At 37.4% G+C, this 25,099-nt stretch overlaps 1 protein-coding gene across 2 annotated transcripts in view; it reads right to left on the bottom strand.

Annotated features, from left to right (window-relative positions):
* Positions 1-25,099, bottom strand: part of LOC103030891 (SR-related and CTD-associated factor 4) — a 33,476-nt gene that overhangs the window by 7,322 nt on the left and 1,055 nt on the right. Inside the window, exons 2-16 of one of the 2 annotated variants that reach the window (XM_007231017.4) lie at positions 19,394-19,477; positions 19,238-19,282; positions 18,989-19,150; positions 18,226-18,355; positions 17,656-18,119; positions 17,282-17,380; positions 16,607-16,698; positions 16,403-16,463; positions 14,991-15,167; positions 14,778-14,851; positions 14,395-14,651; positions 14,095-14,195; positions 13,488-13,601; positions 13,190-13,346; positions 12,558-12,664 (exon numbers count right to left, since the gene is read on the bottom strand). In XM_007231017.4, coding sequence (XP_007231079.3) covers positions 12,558-12,664; positions 13,190-13,346; positions 13,488-13,601; positions 14,095-14,195; positions 14,395-14,651; positions 14,778-14,851; positions 14,991-15,167; positions 16,403-16,463; positions 16,607-16,698; positions 17,282-17,380; positions 17,656-18,119; positions 18,226-18,355; positions 18,989-19,150; positions 19,238-19,282; positions 19,394-19,477 — 2,124 coding nt within the window. The remainder of the gene's footprint in view (positions 1-12,557; positions 12,665-13,189; positions 13,347-13,487; positions 13,602-14,094; positions 14,196-14,394; positions 14,652-14,777; positions 14,852-14,990; positions 15,168-16,402; positions 16,464-16,606; positions 16,699-17,281; positions 17,381-17,655; positions 18,120-18,225; positions 18,356-18,988; positions 19,151-19,237; positions 19,283-19,393; positions 19,478-25,099) is intronic. The other variant, XM_007231018.4, reaches the window with a different exon arrangement.

Raw genomic sequence — 25,099 nt, forward strand, 5'->3', positions numbered from 1 at the left:
ATATATATATAAACTTAATTAACAATATTAATATCTCAGTGTAGATTTACTGTATTAGAATTTTTAACTAAATATATATATTTATACATATAAACTAAATTAATAATATATATAAACTAAATTAATTATAACCACATTCATAACTATATATCAAGTCAAACATTACTGTATTTAACTACATGCATCATTACTACCATAAATAAATAAACTATTTCCATAATACTAAATTAATACCAACAGTTACATTTATAACTACATTTGTAATTATTTTAATAACATTCAATAAAATGTAACTACATTATATCACTAAAGTAACTACAATTAAAATTAAATTTACAAAACTGAATAAATTATAGCACCAAATCAAATATAACTAATTCCCAACTGCATGTATTAATTTACAGCAAATAAAAAAATTGTAATGCTAAATCCAAAATAACTATGTTAATAAGTATATAATACATCCAATTAGGTTGATTCTGACACAAACTGCTGGATATCCTGATAATGTGAAACATGTTAAACTAAGATAGAAAATTAGTCTAAGCTCCTCAAAGGTTTTTCAGAACTAGATTTGGTGTTACGCTACCATACTCAGTGTATATTGTAGTTTATTATAGTTTTACTGTTACTGCATTATTACTTCACATGGTGGCACTATAATCAAATGAATAGGGTAATTCTATGGTAAAAAAAACATTGGTTGTTAAATTTTGTGAAACTGACATAGATAAATCCATAATTTCTGGTGTTTGCTTATTTGGAAGTATTTTATCTTCAGTAACATAGATGCTGTGAAGCATTTTAGAAAATTGCATTTGTGATATATTGAGCATCACAGAATCATGATATCATTACAGGGTTCTTGTACTATTTTAAAAGTGAAATTTAATCTTTAAGACCTCAATAAATATAATTTAAGATCCAAAAATTTAGTCATAATTTCTTCTCCCCGGTAACGTTAGCTAAATTTCTGCTAAAGTTAATATGTAAGCTAACTTGCCACTAATGTTAGCCAGCTCTCCGCTAACCTTAGTTCTCTCCCTGGTAAAGTTAGCTGGCTCTTTTAAGCTAGCTAAAATTAGTACGTTAGCAAGCTTGCTGCTAAAGTTAATATGTTAGCTAACTCGCCGCTAATGTTAACTAGCTTTCCACTAACTTTAGTTCTATCCCTAGTAACATTAGCTAGCTCACTGCTAAAGTTAATATGTTAGCTAACTCGCCACCAACATAGCTGACTCGCTGCTAATGTTAGATAGCTTTCAGCTAACTTTTTTTCTATCCCTGGTAACGTTAGCTAGCTCGCTGCTGACGTTAGTAAGTGAACTAACTCGCCGCTAATGTTAGCCAGCTCTCCGCTAACCTTAGTTCACTCCCTGGTAAAGTTAGCTAGCTCTTTTAAGCTCGATAAAATTAGTACGTTAGCAAGCTTGCTGCTAAAGTTAATATGTAAGCTAAATCGCCGCTAATGTTAACTAGCTTTCCACTAACTTAAGTTCTATCCCTAGTAGCGTTAGCTAGCTCACTGCTAAAGTTAATATGTAAGCTAACTCGCCGCTAATGTTAGCCAGCTCTCCGCTAACCTTAGTTCACACACTGGTAAAGTTAGCTAGCTCTTTTAAGCTAGCTAAAATTAGTACGTTAGCAAGCTTGCTGCTAAAGTTAATATGTTAGCTAACTCGCCGCTAATATTAACTAGCTTTCCACTAACTTTAGTTCTATCCCTAGTAACATTAGCTAGCTCGCTGCTAAAGTTAATATGTTAGCTAACTCGCCACTAACATAGCTGACTCGCTGCTAATGTTAGATAGCTTTCAGCTAACTTTTTTTCTATCCCTGGTAACGTTAGCTAACTCGCTGCTGACGTTAGTAAGTGAGCTAACTCGCCGCTAATGTTAGCCAGCTCTCCGCTAACCTTAGTTCACTCCCTGGTAAAGTTAGCTAGCTCTTTTAAGCTCGCTAAAACTAGTACGTTAGCAAGCTTGCTGCTAAAGTTAATATGTAAACTAAATTGCCGCTAATGTTAACTAGCTTTCCACTAATTTAAGTTCTATCCCTAGTAGCGTTAGCTAGCTCACTGCTAAAGTTAATATGTAAGCTAACTCGCCGCTAATGTTAGCCAGCTCTCCACTAACCTTAGTTCACACACTGGTAAAGTTAGCTGGCTCTTTTAAGCTAGCTAAAATTAGTATGTTAGCAAGCTTGCTGCTAAAGTTAAAGTTAGCTAACTTGCCGCTAATGTTAACTAGCTTTCCACTAACTTAAGTTCTATCCCTAGTAACGTTAGCTAGCTCGCTGCTAAAGTTAATATATTAGCTAACTCGCCACTAATGTAGCTGACTCGCTGCTAATGTTAGATAGCTTTCTGCTAACTTTCTTTCTATCCCTGGTAATGTTAGCTAGCTCACTGTAAGCTAACTCGCCACTAATGTTAGCCAGCTCTCTGCTAACCTTAGTTCTCTCCCTGGTAAAGTTAGCTGGCTCTTTTAAGCTACCTAAAATTTGTTTGTTAGCTAGCTCGCTGCTAATGTTAAAATGCTAGCTAACTCGCCACTAATGTTAGCTAGCTTTCCACTAACTTTAGTTCTATCCCTAGTTTTGTTAGCTAGCTTGCTTTAACTAGCTAAAGTTAGTATGTTAGCTATCTCGCCACTAATGTTAGCTAGCTCTCTGCTAACCTTAGTTCTCTCCCCGGATTAGATGTTTACAATAGGCCACTGTGTATTCCCGCCGGCATTAAACATACCGTCTGAAAATGTAATACCTACAGCAAATTTACAGTACATTTAAGACAATTTAAGACCTTAATTACCTGTATTTTAATTTAAGACATTTTAAGACTTTTTAAGGACCTGCGGGAACCCTTCATTATTGTGAGATGCCCTGGGGTTCCCTCCCCTACTTCTTGCACTCTATATGGATTTTTGACACTTATTATGTGTTAACTGGTTATGCTGGAGTGGGGTAGCATTGTAGTCTTTGTTTACTGTAGCTGATTATTCCTGTGATTGCGGTGTACACACATACATGGTTGAAAAATGCTTACTGGTCACTGCTCATATAAAAGCAATAAGCAGCTTGTTACAATATCAGTACCTTTTAAGATACGTCTCTCTTATATGGCAATGCTACTGCATTACCTGCTATCAGATTAAGCATTTCTATGAAACTGTTCTGTAGTAAGCTGAGTCAAGTCTATTACGCTTGCAATTAAACTACAATTTTCTTTTCCAATACTGTAATACTGAGTCTTATCCAATTCCAATATTGCATCTAATACAAAGTTCACACAACACACATGACTGCTATAAATCCAAGGATGTACTGAGATCAGATCTTCTAGAATCCTAAATCACAATCTGAAGTGATCAGAGATAGATCAGAATTGTAAACTGAATTTTTTTTTTTTTTATCTGCTGTTCTCAGCTGGATCTGGATGTCCAGCACTGCATGTACATTTATTGCATTTTTACATCCATGAAACCAGATTAAATTCCCTTTCCACTGGATCCAAAATTCCTCTGGATACAGGACAGCAGCTGCAAGACGAAACAGACTTCTCCTCCAATGATGCAGCTGATCTGTTGTCCATTTAAGTTGGTTCTTTCAACATTTGACAGAATAAAATAATAAACATGCTTTTAATGTGGAAACGTAAAATCAGATCTCATCAATCATAAATGCGGGCATTAAAATGTTATTACAAGGTGTAACCAAGCTCTAAAATTACTATTATACTGAATGCTCACATGCGATTTATAATCGTATAGTTGTAGGAAATCAGATTTTATCAGTAATCTGATCAATGCGTTTACAAATAAGTAAGGTAAAAAAATCGTATTTCTTTTTGGCAAACAGCTAATTATTTCTCCCATAAACAGAAACCCATTTCCCTTTTTCCATGGATTCTAATATTATATAGCACTGATCTTCTTACAGCTTTCTCAATATTGCTGTAAATACAGAGACATGCATTTATTCTGAACAAGCGTATCTGGTTACATAATAGGAATAAAAATGAGCAACTAGGGCGTGTGCTTAAAAATGTAATTAATTAATAATACTAAATCATACATTACTGTATTTAACTACATGTATTATTATTACATCAAATAAGTACATTAAAATCTATATTCATAATACTAAATTATCATACATTTATTACTACATTTGTAATTATTTTAATAACATTAAATAAAATGTAACTACATTATATCACTTCAGTAACTACAATTATAATTACATTTATAACACTGAATAAAATATAGCACCAAATCAAATATAAACAAATTCCCTACTGCATTTATAACTTAACAAAAAAAAAATCTCTTTGGCAAATGGCTATTTATTTTTCCCCATAAATAGAAATGCATTTCCATTTTCCCATGGTTTCTAAGATTATACAGCACTGCTCTTCTAACAGCGGTCTCAATACTGCTTTAAATACAGAGACATGCTTTTATTTTGAACAAGCATCTGTCGCATCTGGTTACATAGTAGAAACAAAAAGAGTATGTGCTTAAAAATCTAATTACATTAATAACTATATTTATAATACTAAATACATAATACTTAAAATCTAATTACTAAGTTAAAATACAGCTCTCTTTTATCAAATGTCTAGGCCTTACTCAGATCTATTGGATAACTATGGAAATTCGAATATGATCAATTATCATAATCGTAAGTGCACGTAACTGGATACACATCTCTCGTGTTTTTCCCTCAAAACTGGCATTTCTTCATTCTGTTATAAAATTAGAAACATTGCTTCATGTTTATACTCAGCTTCACAGTTTAAACTGTTTATAAATTGTCATTTTATATATAAGTAAACTATTATTAATTATTAAGTCACATATTATACCTCTTTGTACACAAGTTAAAATAGTACTATGGGCTACACATAACATGTTCATGAAGTTCTTTGCACAAAATCACTCTCATATAGAGAGATCTCACCAGCTCTACTCTTGCCATTTTCAGTCCCTTTTTGAATGAGCCATTTTACAGACAGTATGAACCCATGCTATTTCATGTTTAAGCTGCTCAACTTATTTTAATTTATTAATTTACATCCATTCCTGTATTTTAGGCCTGCAACACAAGTCGAGACAGCAATACATTTACCACTTTATGTTGCCAATCGTTCTCACAACATTTGAAAGATGTTTTAGCACAGAGGATGAAGGTATTATTTTGTTCCACACTTCCTGCAAACCTGTTAAGTGTGCAGCAGTTCTTCTTCTACAGTTATGTCTCTGTAATGTGTGCGGCATGTGTTTTAATGCCGTCTTTCTGAAAAATGCATGGATGTCCCTGATGCCTCTAAACCCAGACAAACTGACAGCGCTTCTGTTTTAATCACAAATTTTGATGCAGTGCATTTCAGATTTGACTTGAACACCTTGTTCTCTACTCATTGAAATAACACATGGAAGCACAACATGAAATGTGTTATACTCAACAGAAGCTTAACTACAATTTAGATACTTGTCATGAGTTGTTCCAAAGCTTTAAATAAATTCTGTATTAAAGTATGTATAAAAGTAAATATTAAATGCATTTTAATTAAAATTGTAACTATTAAAATTTAACTTACCATTAAAAAAAAGTGTTATACATTACAGACAATTTTTCTACATGTATTGTTAAGTTAGAATTGGTCAATACAAAACATGTTGATAAAGTTCTTTGCATAAAATCACTCACCAGCTTTATTCTTGCCAGTTTCAGGCCCTATCAGAATGAATCGTTTAAGAGCTCTGTCACATTTATACAAATAAACTGTTGCTGGCTACATTTACACAGCATGCTAGCTTGTACTATATGGCAAAACACAAACAAGCTAGTTCATGCTTAACTGTGACAGAAGCACAAAACTCGTTATTTGAGGACTTACATCATTCTTATCTGCTGACCTGCCACTGACAGTAGGTACAGATCCCTCCCTCAGACGAAGTCTGCTGGCTTATCCTGCTGTGTTTTCTCAACCAGCAGAACAAAGTGGCATTTCTTTAACTGACCTAATGGATGGGGCTCTGGTGGGGGTTGATTGGTGGGTGGTATTAGGCAGTCACATACGACTCCTTACTTTCAACTGATTCTCAGAAAAGAGATGGATATTTTTAAGCTAGTGCTCCAAGTGAAAATTTGTGCAAAATAGTTTTCCTTACCAGGAGATGAAAAGCAGAATTTACAGGCCAGTCCGAGTCCTGCGTCAAAGCTTCCATCAATTCTCCATGGAGAAACAGCATTTGATTTGATCCTCATCCCCTTCTATGACAAAGATTACCTCTGAAGCAGCTAGAGTGAGAGCAGTCCCAGACACTGAACAGATCATTTAGAGAAAAGTCTGTTTCACAGTTTACTCCACTACCACAAATGTGTCCAATTAGCCAGAACAGGTTCTGGGTCTGATGTTTAATTCCTTTCATCATGATACTAGTCTTGGACTACACAGCATTCTAAATGGAAATTTCTGTTTAAAGTAAAATACTATATAAGATTAGGTTTAACCTTATAAACACAAATGTTTGTGGACACCCCTTGAATGCAATCAGCATCTTTAAGTTGCCTCGGTTGCTGACACAGATGTGCAAATGCACAAACACACATTGGCTAGTCCCTGTAGAAGAGAAACACTGCCAATAGAATAGGACACACTTTGGGCACCACGGCTGGTTGGAGCCTTCTCTGGAATTACTCCAAAATTACTTTTGGAAGGTGTTGGGAATGATTTTTTCACTGAATGCAATCAACACTGCAGTCTTCTCTGGACAGTTGAGACAGTTACTCCAACAATAGCAGAATGAACTCTTTAATAGCCTTCATTTCACAAGAAACAATGAACGGACAGGTGTCCCAATACTTTCATGCAATTTGTGTATAAAGTGTCCAGTATCGCTTGTTCCTTTTCCAGCATACAATAAATGTCAGCAAGTATCAATTTGGAATATCAATGCTCATGATTAAAAAAAGCAACTATAGGCTCTATATATCTATAGGCTCTATATATATATATATATATATATATATATATATATATATATAAAACTATATATCTCGAGGAAACGAATTCCTCACTCACTGCCGTCATCTTTTGTCCTTTTTCCTGAAATTTACCGACAGATACGAGCATTTAACTGTATTGTTAGTTTTCATCATTTTCACCCTATATATTTTTTAATAAGTTTAAACAATTAGTTAAACTAAGATAATAAGTTAAACAATTATCCTTGAATAAAGTTAAATTAATGCACAGCATCCATGACCTATATCTAAAAAATCACCTTGTGTTAGAATTTGTTAGAACAGGACCAGTTTAGTGGTCTATTTATCCAGTGTAGTTCCTTGCCACGTAATATCAATAAAAACTTCTAGAATTATATAGTAAAGGTGCTGGTACGTCTCATTTTGATGATGTACAGTACCAGTCAAAAGATTGGACACACCTTACATTCTTTAGTTTTTCATTATCTTCAATAATTCTAATAGCCATCTAACCTATAAAGAGAAACACATGGAATTATTTAGTAAACAGTGAAAAGAAAGAGTTAAACAAACCAGAATATGAGGTAGAGTCACCTGGAATGGCTTTTAGTTAACAGCAGTTAATTACTTCTTAATGTGTTTGAGAGCATCAGTTGTAAAGTTGTGAAGAGGTAGAGTTGGTATACAGTAAATAGCTCTATTTGAGTAATGTTCTAATCTATAATAGAACTCAGAAACTGGTAATTAACAGCAACCCTTATAAGGGGGCCACCTAAACGTGTTGATTTTGGTTTGTTTAACACTTTTAAGTTACTACAAAATTCCTTATGTGTTCCGCCATAGTCCGGATGACTTCAGTATTCATTTACAACGTAGAAAAAAAAAATCGATTGAATGAGAAGGTGTGTCCAAACCTTTGACTGGTACTACAGAAGAGCCATTTAACTCCATACAGTTATTTATCATCACCCTTGAGCACGTGTGTGGTTACCTTTCCATCAGTGGAGCTTCCCACAGTACTGTACGATGGTTTAGCCACACAACATCGATATTCCAGAATCTGAAACTCTCAGGTAAAATTCTCATCATCCACAGAGGACCAGTCTGGAGTTTCAAGCAAACAAAAAAAAAAAACTTTGGCATTTCATATGGTTCAACCATTGTGGGAAACCAAATTCTGTTTTACCTATTGTAGTCAATAAGCTCATATAGTCATTGTCTTTGCACAGTGTAAACAAGAAACTACATTCACACACTTATTGATGTGTGGTCAGATATTAGAACATATCAGCTAGTTGTTTATAATGGACTGTAAAGATAATTGTGACATTCTATAGAAATATAAATAAAGATTACTACGTACTGTTTACATAAAGACACAGAAGTAAAGTAATGTTAAAGAAAAAAAAAAAAGGCTACAGGCTAATTGGTGACAAGGGAAAACAAGATTTTGCGCTAGCCCCTGAGGCCTTAAGCTAGGTTTTATTTATCAAAATATTATTCATCCTTTTTACATTTAATCCTTTTCATTCTGCATTTGTCAGACCTGGAACACTTTTTGTTTTTACGCCCTGAGAATAACTCTCATCTATCTGAGGGTTTATCTCTGAAAAGCAGAGTTGTAAAGGCATATTAAAAGCTAAATTAACTCATCATAAACCACAATCAGTTATTTTTCCCCAAACTAATCACAGATGTTCTATTTTTTAAGCAACAGTAACACTCCTCACATTAGCTGTAGCAGCTGCAATGTTAATGCTACAAGTCTATTTGAAAGCTGCCTTTTAGAAAAATAAACAACCACCTACCATCAACACTGAAACAGCCCTTGTTCCAATTCACTGAAATATGTATTGGAACAATGCAATAAAAATATCTTAGAATAATTACAGGTAATAAGCATCTTCTTTCAGATAAATATAGTAGATTTGTGGGTTAATGGACACTGAGAATTGTGGTAAACTGAGATGCTGATGCTGTTGAGTGGCATCAGCAGTGGTGGAGTGGGTGGATGCCACTGTTTTAGGGTGCCTCCGTGTCTGTTACCTTCTGGCTCTCTCCCTTTAGTTGAACTGTTATAGTCAGATCTGCCAGAGTCCTTAGATGATCACACTCTGATAATCTGTTCACATTCTTTGTACTTCATTAGTACCATCAAAACTTTATCTCTCTTTACCTGATCAGATTTTATGACTGAGCATGTCAGTCACTGTGTGTGGTATTCTATCAATAATTTATTGAGAGTCATTGTACCTTCCAAGGTTTCATTCAGGTTTTGTCCAGTTTTTCCCCTTCTGAAAACAGTTACAGCCTAGTTCACCACCTATATTCATATTCAAAACACAGTGACTATTTAGTTTGTGTATTTTAGCCCATATTAGTTTTAGAAATACTTGTAATTAAAAAAAATATGTCCAACTTTTTTTTTAATAGTAATTCAATGTTACGCTCTTATTTCATTGTACTCAAAATTGTGCTGAAAAATTAAACTACATTCACATTACAGACCTTTTAGATGTGTTTTTTTGTGCCCTGATCTGGTTTCGCTTCATGAAGTTTATTTTTTAAAAGTGACCTATACAGCTGCATGCAGAAGTCTGTGCAAATAAATTTGCTGGTTTAGAAAAAAAATCCTAAAGGAAAAAAAAAAAAATCAAATATATTTTAACAGAGGTGTTCTTATAATATTCTACACATATTTTACTCACTGTTTAATTTTTAATAATTATCTAATTATTAACTAAGGTCATGCTGGGTCACAGGCTGTTGGCCATCAGCAGCCAGAGTCACAGAGAGCACAATAAAATTAAATAAATGTGATGTGGCATGTGCACATATTCTTTATAAAATAATCTGAAACTGTGTCTTAAATTTGCAGAACCCTTATTTACTGTATATGATTTGTTTACTAATACAGTTGAGCAAAATATGGTGCAAATGCCTGAACCAAATTATGGGCTTGGGGGTTTAGACGCGGCAACTTCCATACGCATTTAAAATGAACAGGCTGTTGATTTGGACAGTAAACTTTTGTCTTCTTCTCCAAAGAGCAGTCACTGCTCAACTAAACACCAAAATTACAGATGGAGACCTACGTTCCGGTCCAAGCGTGCAGCCAAAGTCCGTGGTTTGAAGGGACAGCCAGTCGATGACTGCAGATGAAAGCTTCCTGAGGTTTGCAAACCCACCTGCTTTTGATTTTCCAGCAGATTCTTCCAAACAGCTGGTGAAAGTTGGCGATTTGCTCCAATTACCATTTCTCTTCCCATTCATGGGTTTCGGTCAAAATTGGGGTCAGAAATAACCTTTTCTGACATTAAAATTCAAGTAATGGTGTCAAAGTAATTGAGTAAGCGAATATTGTTGCACTTTTGCTAGAGCTGCTTGTGGATGTTGTAAATAATATACACATTGTTTAATTTCTACAAAAATGTTTAAGAATCTGCTAATAGTTACAAGCAGGAACCTTGCTTTAAATGAATATAATCAAAACGTATCCAGATATAAGGCAAAAACATAATTTATATACATTTGCATTATATGTTATATTTATAAGGTATAATATGCTTCTCTTGTGAACTGTCCAAATACAATTTAAGTTTGTGATTTCTATTTTTTTTAAATGTACATTTAAGTGCTTAATAAAGTGAAAACTGAAATCCAAACAAAAAAAATAAATAAATCACTCTATGAGTAAGCGTTATGTCTACATAAAACTGGATATATCCCCCATACTATTCATCTATTCTGAATTAGTTTTGAAGTTCTTTGCACAAAATCACTCTCCCATTAAGGGATCTTATTCTTATCAGTTTCAGTTTCTCAGAATAAGCCCTTTAAGGGCTCCGTCACACTTACATGCAAATAAACTGTTGCTGGCCACGCCCCATGTCTACACTGAGCATTTACCACACACTAGCTTGGAAAAACAAGTATAAGCTAGTTTATGCTCATCTGTGACAGAAGCACAAAACTCATTATGCAAAAGTACTTACATCTCTCTCATCTGCTGATTTGCCAGGGACAGCAGGTGCAGATTCCTCCTTCAGACAAAGTCTGCTGGAGAGTCCTGTTGTAATGTCTGAGAATCAAACCCACAGACTGAAATGGAGTTTCTTCAACTGGTCTAGTGGGTGGGGCTAATGGAAGTTGGCAGGTGAGGGGTGGAGTCAGGGTGGTTCTAGGCAAGTTTCCTTATTGTGACGTTACAATAAAGGGCATCCAAACAGCTCATAGAGCCATATGTTTCCTGACACCAAACTCTTTCAGCCGATTCACAGAAAATGGATAGATATATTTTTTGGCACTTGTTTATAGGGGCAGTCAAAACCCAAGTGGAATTAAAAAAACAGCAAACAAAAAGTGAGTTTTGCATAATATGTCCCCTTAATATATATAGGAACCGCATTATCGTTGGATTCACTGTCAATTTCTCTCAAAAAGTCTAGCAACTGAGCCAGTTGTGCTGGTTAAGTAATATACAGTGGGGTTGTGTGTGCAATACAAGCTCTGTGTAAAACCACTCGTTTAATATGAATAATGAAAGTGTTCACAATGCTCAACAAGGCATCTGTTTACAGATAAAGTCGCTTTTTTTTAAATAAAAGAGACACTTAGCTTGCTGGTTGTGCTGAGAGTGGAAAAGGGCTGACTGGTCCACAAGGACTTTTATTAAAACCCACAGCTTTCCTATTGGCTCCTGGCAACATCTCCATTTGTATACTGCAATTGTTCACTCACCATCACTGTGTAGTCATTCCTCAGTGCTACCTTCTCTTAGATAAGCCATTAAATGCTATTATATAATGCCTGACTGCATGGAGGTTACAGGTTTTAAAAGGAACGTACCATTGTCTGAATATAAAGTAAGTTAGGTAAATTTACCAAGGTTTACATTGTACATACACTTCTACAGAGCCTTAACTTCAGTAACTATGTGTACAACAACTGTATTATAAGCTTGCATTGCCACAGGAAGCATGTACTTCAAATGCAAACTAGATATAAAATGAGCCAAAGTAAATAGAAGCAGGGTTTTGTTTAAGATTTTAGTTTAGGGCTGATAATGTAAAACAGTTACACCATTAATATGATCTTCACAAGTTTGAAGATGACTGTAGTCATTTGGAACATTCACTTCACTCAACTTTGGATAAAGTTTGTTGATAATAAGCATGATGAAGTGCGAGACTGCACCAAAACCATTGTAAAAAAACACTGAGGAAAAGAAAAGTCAAACATGACGCTGAATTACTTTTATTAAATTTCAATAGTATTTTTAAACCTGGTGCTGCTATAATTGTAGGCAAGCATTGCAAAAGACTCCTAAATTCACTGAACTGAGCTGAGCGTTTTATATAGAAATACCTAAAATCGCACAGCATTTTGAAGTTAGGTTTTTTATAAGACACTTTTAAACTTTCTGAAATAGGCCAGTTATAAAACACGTAAGACATGTAGATAAACACTTTACCTCCCAAAGGAAAAGCATAAGCAGTGGAGAGAGAGCAGAAAATACAGTGAGAAACCCTGCGGAGCTCCAGGGGAGGCTCCTCAGCTTTTACCTGTGGCCCAGCCGCGGCGACAGCAGCTCCTTCACCATCTCCTCCTTCAGGCTTTCCTCGGTTATCTCCCACTGGTTTCAGCAGGTCGTCCAGCATCGACACCCACTCTACAGAACGACAATGGAGTTAGTCAGACACTGATTCATATGTATCATCACTGTCTGACACAGCATAAATCTCCATTCATGAGTCCCCACTTGGTAAATGTAATACAAATATATTAATATGTACAATTAGGTCCATAAATATTTGGACAGTGACACAATCATGATATTCAGTGAAGCTTTTTTGTGTTGCACGTGCTATTTCCAAATTAATGCATCATCAGTTAAGCAAGAAGAATAAGAATAAGAAAAATAAAAAAGAAGAAGAAGAAAAGAATCAGAAGAAGAAAGAAATCAGAGATTGCAGAAATGTTACGAGTGGCCAAATCAACAGTTTGTTGTATTCTGAAGTACAGTGTTGAACTTAAAAAGACCAGGAAGTCCATGGAGGGCAACATGATGATTGTAAAATCCTATTCATGGTGAAGAAAAACCCATTTACAACATCCAGCCAAGTGAAGAACATTGTTCAGGAATAGGTTTATCAGATTGTGTCAAAATTTCTGCAAAAAGTGTAGCAGTCTTCACCTGGTTTGAAAGAGTCCTGGTCCAGTGTGCCTCCCTCTCGCAGACCCAATATCTCAGCAGTCTTCAGCTTACTCCAGGGGATGTATGTGACTCCCAGGTCCACGTCCCAATACTTCTTAAATCGCGAGTTTACTCCTTTATTAAGCGCCCACGCAATCTAAACAAAGAGAAAACTAGAGTAAATCAACCAAGCACACTTGAGCCACATAGATTTCACAGTAGAATTAACCGAAGTATGAACAGGGAGCATTTCTGAGCGTCACTCAACACTATAATGCATAGAGGAATAAAAAGGTACCTTGAAGGGTTTGTGGTTGATTTTGGCGCTGCCTCTGCTGAGCTTGGTCAGGGCTGTGTAGGCATCCTGTCTGTGCACCATGACTACGTAGGCACAGCCTCTTGGTGGAATCATCTGAGCGCAAGAACAGAAAGATCACGTTTACAGAGAAGCCAGGATGACATGAGAACTGATACTTTGGTACCAAGCCCATATCAAATTCTGCAAGTGCAAGGATACTCGTCTTCTATGGAACTAAAAGGAACGAAAAACTACCATGACATGGTGTTAACAGCAGATATATCTCTATGATTTAATTGATGTCCCTAAAGTGAAATAGTGTGATGATTCACTGTATCCTTATTTTTAAGCAGTGTATTAAAATACTGTACTGAAACGGTTACATAAGCAGCTGCAGGCAGTCAAACACACTTAAGGCTACTGTGTCAGAAAGAGTCATGTTGGATCACAGTCTTGTCATTGCTAATTTAATTTACAGCGTCTGCTCATGTTAAACTAATCCATCTCCAGCTTCAGGCAGCTCCATTTAATCTGGAGATTACACAGAAGGAAAGGAGCTTCAAGTCAGATAAATGTAAAATGTAAGAAATGTAAAATTTGTGCTTACATTGACTGATTCGATCTGTCCAAACTCTTCAATCAGGCTGGTGACGTCCTGCTGCTGGGTTTTCTTATCCAGCTGACCGATCCACAGAGTTGTGCTGCACACTGAACACAGACAGACAGACAAAAATAATCAATAATTCAAAGAACACCCTGAAAACAAAACTTTTACAGCCAACTGGAATTTATTTACAAGACTGATGACACCAGCCCATGATTTTCTTTCAGCTGCAACATAAAAGACAATATTTGATCTTTAAGTAAATATTTTAGTGTGATTTTGGAATTGTAAGGTGTTACTGACCGGTGAGCGTTTCTCTCTTGGTGGAAGGAAAACCTTTCTGTTTTCTCTCTCTTTCATGTCGGTCATCTGCTCGCCTGCCATCCGCCCTCCTGTCATCTACCCTCCTGTCATCTCTCCTCCTGTCGTCCGCCCGCCTCCTGGGAGAGCCCCTCCTCCGCTCCCTGGAGCGAGACCGTGAGCGACGAAACCTCGAGCGACGTGACCGAGACCCGGAGCGGGATCTCCTCGAGTGTGAGGATGACCGTCTTCTAGGAGACCTGTGGAGAGGGACAGAGATGTTGACCAGAACAAGACAGACTCCTCCTCCTTAAAGTCACAGATGGAGTATTTGTGGAAATAGCAAAGTGTTAACTTTCAAATATAACAACACTAAAACAGTTTACCTGGACCGTGATCGTCTGCTGTACCTCGAATCCCTTTCATCTCTCCTGGGCTGAGGGGACTCCAGTGGTACGTCCTAAAACATACAGCACACAGTGCCCCATAAATTCAACCAAACATGTAATTAAGGGTCCATCTATTAAAAGGAACAGAGAATTCTAGTGATACGCAAATTTTGGAAGGAATTTCTATAAGAGATCAGCAGTTTCTGTGACCTGTACCGGCAGTTCTGCTTCAACATGACCATGGTTTTGGGTCTGTAGTGTCTCAGAAGCTCCTTGTAACTGGCTGTGTGGAAGGATGGCCTGTCCTTGACCGGTGGCCTGCACCAAACCAGCCACTGTCTGTGGAACCGGCAAGTTCTGTGGCGCTGCCTGCTCATTAGGAAGCAACTAGACAAAACAAGAACAAAACACAAACATGGAAAAATCATTCAACACATTCTACCTCTGTCCAAACACTGAGACAAAATAGATTAATCACAAATAACTGATCTAAAATGTCTTAAAAATGTTGGAATACAAAAAGGGTAATTTTCACTCCAGCACTATTGGGTCTGGATAAACTGGACTCTGGTTGGAGGAGGTCTCGGTCCAGTCCCAAACCAACTCCAAGTGGTTCTGTTTGTGGTGAGAACGTGTTCAGAACTTGATCCAACTCGACTATCAAATGCACTCTTCAGGTGATCAAGTAATATAATACAGGAAATTGACAAATCCTGCACCTAACAGCTGGGGTTATGCATAGGGCTCAGCCAGGATCTACTACTCACTCAACTAACAACAATAGCAAAACCACCACAATCTGATACTGGCTCGACAAGAATCCAGAAGCACAGCCTAACACTATGTTCATGGTCCATTGCCTCAACTGCCAAGTAACAGACCTACCAAGAAATAACCTATGAACACATAGAATCCCTCCTTAATCTAAGCTCACTTCCTTTAACTATGGCAACAACACACTTACCTACGCACAATCACACACAATAAATCACATTATAAGTTGCGTGAGCAGAACACAGCAACCACTACCATCTGATACTGGCTCGACAAGAATCCAGAAGCATAGCGAACTATGTTCATGGTCCGTGCCTCAACTGCCAAGTACTCAGACGTCTACAAAAACTCATGAGACAAATTATTACAAGAGCAGGACCACACCAATCCCCTTCATCCAAACTTTAACACAAACTTCAGTGCAAGCTCTTCTCAGGGGTCATCAGGCAGGCACCTTCCTTCGTCAGTGTTTCGCTGAATTAGGCCCAGATAAGTAAGATAACCGGCTGCTCAGGTGCAGATTAATCTGATATACTACCCAGATAATCATTACAGCTATTAACTAATGCATCTCTGTTGCTGCTCCATGTTCAACTGGAGAACACAGAAATCTGCAATTGTCTGTAACTAATCTTCTTTCTAAACATGCTTAATTATACCACCCCAGACAGCCCTAACCAATAAAGTTTAGGATTGTTGTGACACATTTAGTTGCACTTGTGGTTTTCTTGGGTGAAACCAAACCAAACCAAAGTGGAAAACCAAACACTCCAAGTTAATGTACTCCAAGTTAACTCATTCATACCAGATAAATTAATTACAGGTTGGAAAACACCCTAAAACAATACCTGGCTGGACAGCTGGCCTAAAAGGTGGGCTTGCAAAGCTTGCTGGAGGGCTTCAAGGTTTCTACAAATAAGAAAGAGAGTGAAACACTTACATGTGGAATTTGTTGCACATTTTACATTATTTTTTATAAAAAAAATATTCCAAAATTATAATTAACCAATTAACTGAACATGGCCTAATTTCCTAGGTAAAAAGTTTCTTACACAGCTGCAGACACAGCAGGAGTCGTTTCCTCCTGAGTTGGCTCCTCCACCGCATCCGGTTCCTCATCATAATCAAAACGGTCCAGTAAAACCTGACGAACAAAGAAACACAAGAACTAAAATAAAACACATTGGACCCTATTTTAGCAAACCATAGGTGAGTAGTCAACTGTGCACCATGGAGCTTGATTTAGGGCATGTCAGTGTATCGTTGTGTATCACAACGACGGGAAAAGTATGCCTTGTATGGCTCGAAACATGCCAAAAGGCATGTACTGATTCCCTTAATTAATTATGGGTGTGCTTTAGGAACAAGCTGAAATAAATCAATCAGTGTGTCACTTGCCATTCCCTTTGGTGGATTGATATTTTAACTGTGCAACAACCTGGATGTGTCCAGTGCTTCTCAGCAGAAAAAAACTGACCTGCTTGTTCACACTGTAAAGGTGCACCGGGAGCTCATTTACAGAAACAGCAATGTTATTTTATTTTGTATTCTGCTGCATGTCCATGTGAGCATAACAAGTGGGATTTCAGGCCGGAAAGAGGCTCGGGAACTGTGAGTATTAAGTATAACAGTAGTATTTAGCTCTCTATAATATGGAAAAGCTTCCATGATATGGAAAAGATTCCAGTAACTCTGTTTACTTGTTAATCTGTGTTAATTGACATTACCTTTGCAATTGAGCTTTTCTGCTGGGTGGGTGCAGCAGTCTGGGCTGCTGGCTGGGCATTAGCACCTCCCTGCTGAAGATTCTGCAGCATCTGCTGGAGCTGCAACAGCAACCAAGACAACACAAGTCATTCCAACAGGAAAACTCCTACTAGGACTGACTCCTCTACATTAATATACTGTGCTGTGATTGGTTGCTTACATCAGCTGAGTTGCTAAACTCCTAATAAAATAAATTAATAAACGAACAAAAACACATACATAAAATTGTAGATGATGGTGCTTCGCAGCATAACGAGAATAGAAAAAAAAAAGAAGAAGCTAAATTAAACAGACATTTAATTAAGCTACAAAAAAAAAAAAATGCTTTACTTACATTTAAGCCCTGAGCAGACTGTAAGAACTGAGTGACGGCAGCGAGAGCTGCTGGGTTCTGCAGTGGCGGGGCAGCCGCTGGGCTCTGCTGCTGGGGCAGAGCTGCAACGTTCTGTAGTGGCTGCACAGTTGACGGGTTCTGCAGCTGGGGCAGAGCTGTTGGGTTGTGATGCTGTGGTATCTGGGGCATAGTCGCCAGGTTCTGGAACTGGGGAATTTGAGGCATAATTGCCGGGTTCTGAACCTGGGGTAGCTGCTGGGGCAGAGCGTTCAGGTTCTGAAACTGAGGAATTTGAGGAATAACCGCCGGGTTCTGAACTTGGGGTTGCTGCTGGGGCAGAGCGTTCAGGTTCTGGAACTGGGGTAGAGCCGCCGGGTTTGGTTGTTCAGAAAAGATTCTCATAGTGACAGGCTGGTCCAGAGCAGCGGGGACAGATACAGAGGGTAGCTGGGCAGCTGGAGACCCTGCAGATAAACAACAAGTTAGGCAGGACCAGGATCAGTGAACAGAGAGGACAGTGAAACTAACTGTAATGACAGTATGTCTGTGTGTGTGTCTGTCTGTGTATACCTTCTAGTGTAGTACCATTCTCCAGGACAGGTGTAAACGAAGCTGTAGCCAGGTCCAGCAGGGGCTGAATGACATCCATCCCAAACACAGAGTTCTTCTGCCATAGATTCAGCACACGCAGGATCTTTGCCTTTATTAATCAAATAAAAAACAGAGAGAGAGAGAGAGAGAGAGAGAGAGAGAAACAGAAAGAATGCAAGTTAAAGAAAAAAAGAGAAGAAAAAAAAACTAAATGTATTTTTTATAAGATATTTACATAACAGTACATCCAGCTAAACTATATTATGATGATTCTATCTCAAATGCATTACAATAAACACAGTATATTGTTGCCTTCTTAATATTGCCTTTTCTGCCCAAAACATCTAATAATGCTGGGACCACCTCTCCTACCCCATCAGTTGTTTAATATAATATAATTCTACCTCTTTAGGATAATATTCTACATCAAATGTGACATTTATTCATAATCAAAATAAAAATGTGATTTAGTTCATTTTAATAGCTTCCCATGACTAGACTACTTTCAATGTACTAATCTCCACCATTAAGGGCTCATCCCCATTTTTCTATAATATTATGTTTACTTCTTATTAATAAAGGTTATAAGCTATAAATAATGCATAGTGTTACCCTGTTTTTAGAATGATGGTACCAGAAGCACACCAATGCCATTTATTAGAATATTTCTATCATATTCCCACTCAGAAATACTACTGGTTAATACATAAAAAACTTTTTTATTGCAAGAAAAACTCAGTACTTTATCGTCTGGAGGACACTGGTAGAGGCTCTGGAAGGTTTCATTCATGTTCTTCAGAAATCTCGGCCCGAACACATCTTTATCTTCTCCGAACTGATGTCGAGACTGCCTGATAATAGAGTCCACCACATACAGCCCTGGAACCTTCAGCTCCGGCCCACACTACAGGAAAAGAAACAGACAGCTTTACATTACTTCACACCTGAAGAATAAATAACTTAATTTATTTAACAAAATAAATGATCGTACCCTCTTGATGAATTTCTCAATTATCTGGACAACATGTTTATACAGCTGTAGAGGAAAAAAACAAACATAAGGTATTGTTTAAATAATAGTAAAATAAATAAATAAATGTATAGACATTCAGTATGTTGCAAAAAATAAAAAAATAAAAATCTGTACCTTGATTGCTTTTATTCCAGCTTTCGTGATGGACATCATCTTGGCTCTGGAAATTGGAGGCTTCATGTCCATCATGGACAGCATCTGAAAAAGTAGAGGAGGGAACAAAACGATGAGTGATGATTAGAGGATATTTCTAAAAAATCATCAAATTACATCAACCACAATCAAATCAAAGTCACACAATGCTCTAAACCACATCCATTTACCAAACCAAATGACCTGAACCCATGCAGTCCTGGAACCCTTCTAGTTCTGGTAGTCAACCAGAGCACAGTCGTGTGCAAACTGTACTGTCTCAAATTCGGTCTGTAACAACTGTCAAATATTGTCCCAAAAAAAAAGAAAAAAGTTTTTTAAAAATGCTTTTTGTGTCTGTTTATGTAATGCACTTTGCCACTGTGTAATTTTAACAGCAGGGTGCAATATGATGCAGGAAAATCAGACCATGAACGAAAACAAAAGATAAAAGCATTTGTTAGTTAATGTCAGAAAGGGATTATTTAGCCCACTGTTCCTTACATTTGTGCTTATTTTATCCAGTTTTTGTCCATTCCAGCAAAACCCAGGAGTTTGGTTGTACTTGCAAAAAGATGCCTTGCAGATATAGTGTATGTACGAAGATTTTTATAGTAGCTTTTATTGTTTAATTTTGCTACAGTTAAAAAGATACATTTATATTGTAACGTAAAGCCCATGGCAGACCAGAGCGGGTGCTTTGATGCAGGAATCAGGGCACTGTTATAATTTTTTTTCTTTTCATTTCCACAATATAGTATTGCAACAAAAGAAAAATGTAACTTTATCTACGGTAACCTACCAATATTTGTATAAAATAAGAGTGCTGAACTAAAAAAATAATACAAATAAAGTAACAAAACTTTACCACAACTAAAGTGCAGCATATTTCATGCATGCATACATATTGCAAACAAACAGTTAAAAGTAAGCAAAGTTCATACAAAAGACTGCTATCAAGAACATCTCTGCATTTTCAACTAAAACCTCAGTTTTGGTGAACTACTTTTCTCTATGAGCATGACATGTGAAATAACTTTCCTGACTCACTTTCGTTTAGGGTTCTCACAATACCAACATTTCGATTTTAATACAGATACCAAGTGTTGCATCACGATTTCTTGACACTAAAACAATAATCTGCCTTTAGAATAATTTTGTATGCTTTAGCTGAAATACAACAGTTTTGAAGTGATCACTGTATTTGATTAGTTTGTCACAGTTTGACAAGTTATTTGCCGTATGTTTACAGTAATAAAAGTCAAAGTCAAAGTCAAAGTGGTTTTTATTGTCATTTCAGCTATATACAGAGTACACAGTGAAACGAAACAACGTTCCTCCAGGGACCATGGTGCACATAAACACAGTGTAGACAGAACAATAGTGCAACAGTACAAAAGTGAAGACAGACAATACAACACAATACAGAAAAAGAATAATAAATAACAAGACAGTGTGCAAATTATGCAGTGTGCAAAAAAGACCAGTGAGGTAGTAATTACCTCTATTACACAGTGTGCAATAGAGTCCAGTGAGGTAGTAGGGTTTTTAGTGCTTTCCATTTTCTGGGGTAAGTGGGGTAAGAGTGTGTGTGCATGTACAGAAAAACCATCAGTTCAGTCTCTGCAGTTGAGGAGTCTGATGGCTTGGGGGTAGAAGCTGTTGCAGAATCTGGTCGTGCTGGACCGGATGCTGCGGTACCTTCTTCCCAAAGGCAGGAGGGAGAACAGTTCGTGTGAGGGATGGGTGGGGTCATTCACAATGCTGGTTGCTTTGCGGATGCTGCAGGTGGTGTAAATGTCCGTGATGGAGGGGAGAGAGACGCCGATGATCCTCTCAGCTGTCCTCACAATACGCTGGAGGGTCTTGCAGTCAGAGACGGTGCAGGCCCCAAACCAGGCAGTGATGCAGCTGCTCAGGATGCTCTCAATGGTCCCTCTAAAGAAGAGTGTGAGGATGGGTGGAGGGAGACGGGCCTTTCTCAGCTTCCGGAGGAAGTAGAGACGCTGCTGGGCTTTCTTGGCTGTAGAGCTGGTGTTCAGGGTCCAGGTGAGGTTATCTGCTAAGTGGACACCAAGGAACTTGGTGCTCTTAACAATCTCCACAGAGGACCCGTCGATGTTGATTTCCTTTGTCTTGTCCACATTCAGGTGAAGGTTGTTGACTGTACACCAGTCTGTCAGCCGCTGCACCTCCTCTCTGTATGCTGACTCGTCGTCTTTGGTGATGAGACCCAGCACGGTTGTATCATCGGCGAACTTGATAAAGCTGTTAGAACTGTGTTTTGCAGCACAGTCATGAGTCAGCAGGATGAACAGCAGAGGACTCAGGACACTGCCCTGGGGGGCCCCAGTGTTCAGTGTGATGGTGCTGGAGGTGCTGCCCCCGAACCGGACTGACTGGGGTCTCCCCGTCAGAAAGTCCAGGATCCAGTTGCAGAGGGGGGTGTTGAGGCCGAGCGAGCTTAGCTTCCTGATGAGGTTCTGTGGGATGATGGTGTTGAATGCTGAACTGAAGTCTATAAACAGCATTCTGACGTAAGTGTCCTTCTTCTCCAGGTGGGTGAGGGAGAGATGAAGGGTGGTGGTGATGGCATCGTCCGTGGAGCGATTGGGACGATACGCAAACTGCAGGGGGTCCAGTGAAGAGGGCAGTTGTGTCTTGATGTTCCTCATGACTAGCCTCTCGAAGCACTTCATGATGATGGGTGTAAGTGCAACGGGACGGTAGTCATTGAGGCAGGACACTGTGGACTTCTTCGGCACGGGAACGATGGTGGTGGACTTGAGGCACGTTGGGACAGTGGCGCTGCACAGGGAGATGTTGAAGATGTCCGTGAGAACATCTGTCAGCTGGTCTGCGCACTCCCTGAGCACTCTGCCGGGGATGTTGTCTGGTCCTGCAGCTTTTCGTGGGTTGACTCTGCGCAGAGTGTTCCTCACATCCACTGCAGTCAGGCACAACACCTGCTCGTCCGGCTTGGGCATGGTCTTTCTCGCCATTGTGTTGTTTTGTGCCTCAAACCGTGCATAAAAGTTGTTCAGGGCATCAGGGAGGGAGGCATCACGTTCACAGGACGGTGGCATTGTCCTGTAGTAATATTTATTGGGGTTGATTAAGTTACACCCTTTTGTGTTTATTTGTATTGATTTTACACATATATAAACAGTATTTAAGCCAGTCTTGCTAAATGATCAATGCTCCAATAACTGCGACTACATACACACAGCTGGACTGCGGTAGGTCAAAAAATGTATGATCAATTATAAATATATGTCTTTAAAAGTGTAAATGTTTTGTTATGCTATTCTATCATCTTTGTCATTGTGGCAATTAAAATGGTCTTAAAATTATAATACTTTTTGCCACAATAATTTCTGTGATCATATATCCATTAAAATATCTTATTGTGACAGGCATATGTACACAATAAGCTTTCAGTTAGCTCTACAGAAACCTATTACTTATTAGGATTATGAATGCAATAAGTACTGAATTATTGGTCCAGTTCTAGCCAAGACAATGTTTTAGTTTAGAAAATATTCAGTCTTTAAACTCACAAATCATGAAAATGGAGGCATTATAAAATGATTATTTAAATATTTATTAATATTAAATACAACATTTTACCATCATCATCAACTACATTCCACATAGGCCTGTAGGCCTGTAATTAGAATAATAGCAATAAACAATATTCTAAAAAGTCATTTTAGGACCAAACATTAAATACTTCTGATTTAAAAAATATTACATAAAATAATACCATAATAATGCATTACACCCTGTTTTAACCAGAGCAATGTTTAACAGGTTGGAAGATGTATGTAATTTTCTCTAAAATAAAGCATAATTTCACACCCAACTCTGAATGAGTTTATCTCACACTACACAGACAATTTTGTGTGGTGGAATTCCCATTTAAATGGCTGTTGGTGCTGGACTGTATGGTGGATCATAAATGGCATTTAGTGCTCTAATGTATGATGGTTAATAAAATGTATTAAATTCTTCCTACGGTTTGCATTTATTACATAACATGATGCTGTTACACAACAACAAGAAACACAAGATTTATTGGACAATATATGGAAGGAAACCACAGTGTAATGTGGTGCAATACTATAACACCACAAAACTGATTGGGATACTCAATATATCACAAGACAATTCAGGATACTTCACAGTATCTGTATCATTAAACACTTAAAAATAAGCAAATACGAGGGATCCTGGATTAGCTATGAACTGCCATAAAAAACAAACCGAGGGGAAATGCTCCAAGTAAACAAACTAATCAACTGATTCAGACCAGATAAACAAACTACAGGAGTGAAAATGACCCAAGTTTGAGCATTTAAACGCAATTATAAGGAAACTCAGGATGTGATTCTCTGTATAATTTCATAGTTTGAGATAAACCTTGCTGTGAAAATTTGCATCACTGCAGAGTGCTGAATGGAATCAAGTGTCAGTCACCATGACTGCAAAACAAATAAAGCCATTTTTATTTACTATTCAAATCCAGCCAGGACAAACGCGTTTATTCTGAGCTCAGTGTTTGTACACTTTTAACACAAAAGCACAAACATACTGAAATCACTAAAATTACACATAATTTACATCCACTGCTCAAAGTCTTTAAAAGCATTCAAAGCATTTTAAAGTGTGTTTTTTTCAATATAGAAATCAGCCACAGACCAACAATTCAGTCATTATAAAAAAAAAAAACAGTTTTCAGCAACACCACTCAAATCTTTAAAAAAAGGTGAAAATTGTATTACAAGACATTTTCACAATACAAAATATTTATTGCCACATTTTGACGTGGAAAAAAAACATCACTACAGCAGTGGCAGATTTATGCTCTTACTTTAATATCACGATATAAAATTTAAGAACAACATTTGGCACTGCGCAGCCCTAGTTCAGACACAGTTTGAAAGAATCAGACAGAACAAACACAGGTTAATCAGAGACCACAAGATCAGTACTCAACCCCAATCCTCGCTGTGACAAAACTGAACTTTGAACTAAATTCTCTCAGTCTGTTTTGCCACTTGATATACTGTATATATCGTACAATCAAGGCTGATTAATTACATCACAATCAACATTTTTTTTAGTAAACAAAAAAAAATTGTGATATTTCAGGCTATTGCTATAGTAATCTTGGCAAATAAAAATATTGTATTCATTACAAGCATGTACTATTGCAGCAAAATCAACATTAAGGTTTCAAACATTCAGTAGAACATAGTAGTTGATAAAAATTGTAGAAAATCAATACCAGGATATGTTTAATACTGAAAGTAAGAGCTTTTCCATATATTCAATGCAGTTAAGGGAACTCAAGGGTTTAGGACTAAACAGCTGTGTAGCTTTAAGAAAAACACCCATCAGTGAGGATAACTGGCAAAAAATAAACAGAGTAAACGACTTTCCACTTTTGAGTGTAACTTAATATGATATTTACCCAAATTGATAAGACTAACTAAATCTGAAATAGCTCTATAGAAGTTGCTTATGTGATAATTTATACCATTCTAAGTAAAAGTAGGTATATCACTAATTTTACTTGACAAACAATTACGGATGTCAAACCAAAATGGCTTACAGACAGCTAACAAATATTAATGTTCTACAGATTCTGTCTCTCCAAAGCAAAAAGTACAGGGGCCACCTCTT

The sequence above is a fragment of the Astyanax mexicanus genome, chromosome 18, assembly GCF_023375975.1.
Source record: "Astyanax mexicanus isolate ESR-SI-001 chromosome 18, AstMex3_surface, whole genome shotgun sequence".
NCBI classification, from domain to species: domain Eukaryota; kingdom Metazoa; phylum Chordata; class Actinopteri; order Characiformes; family Acestrorhamphidae; genus Astyanax; species Astyanax mexicanus.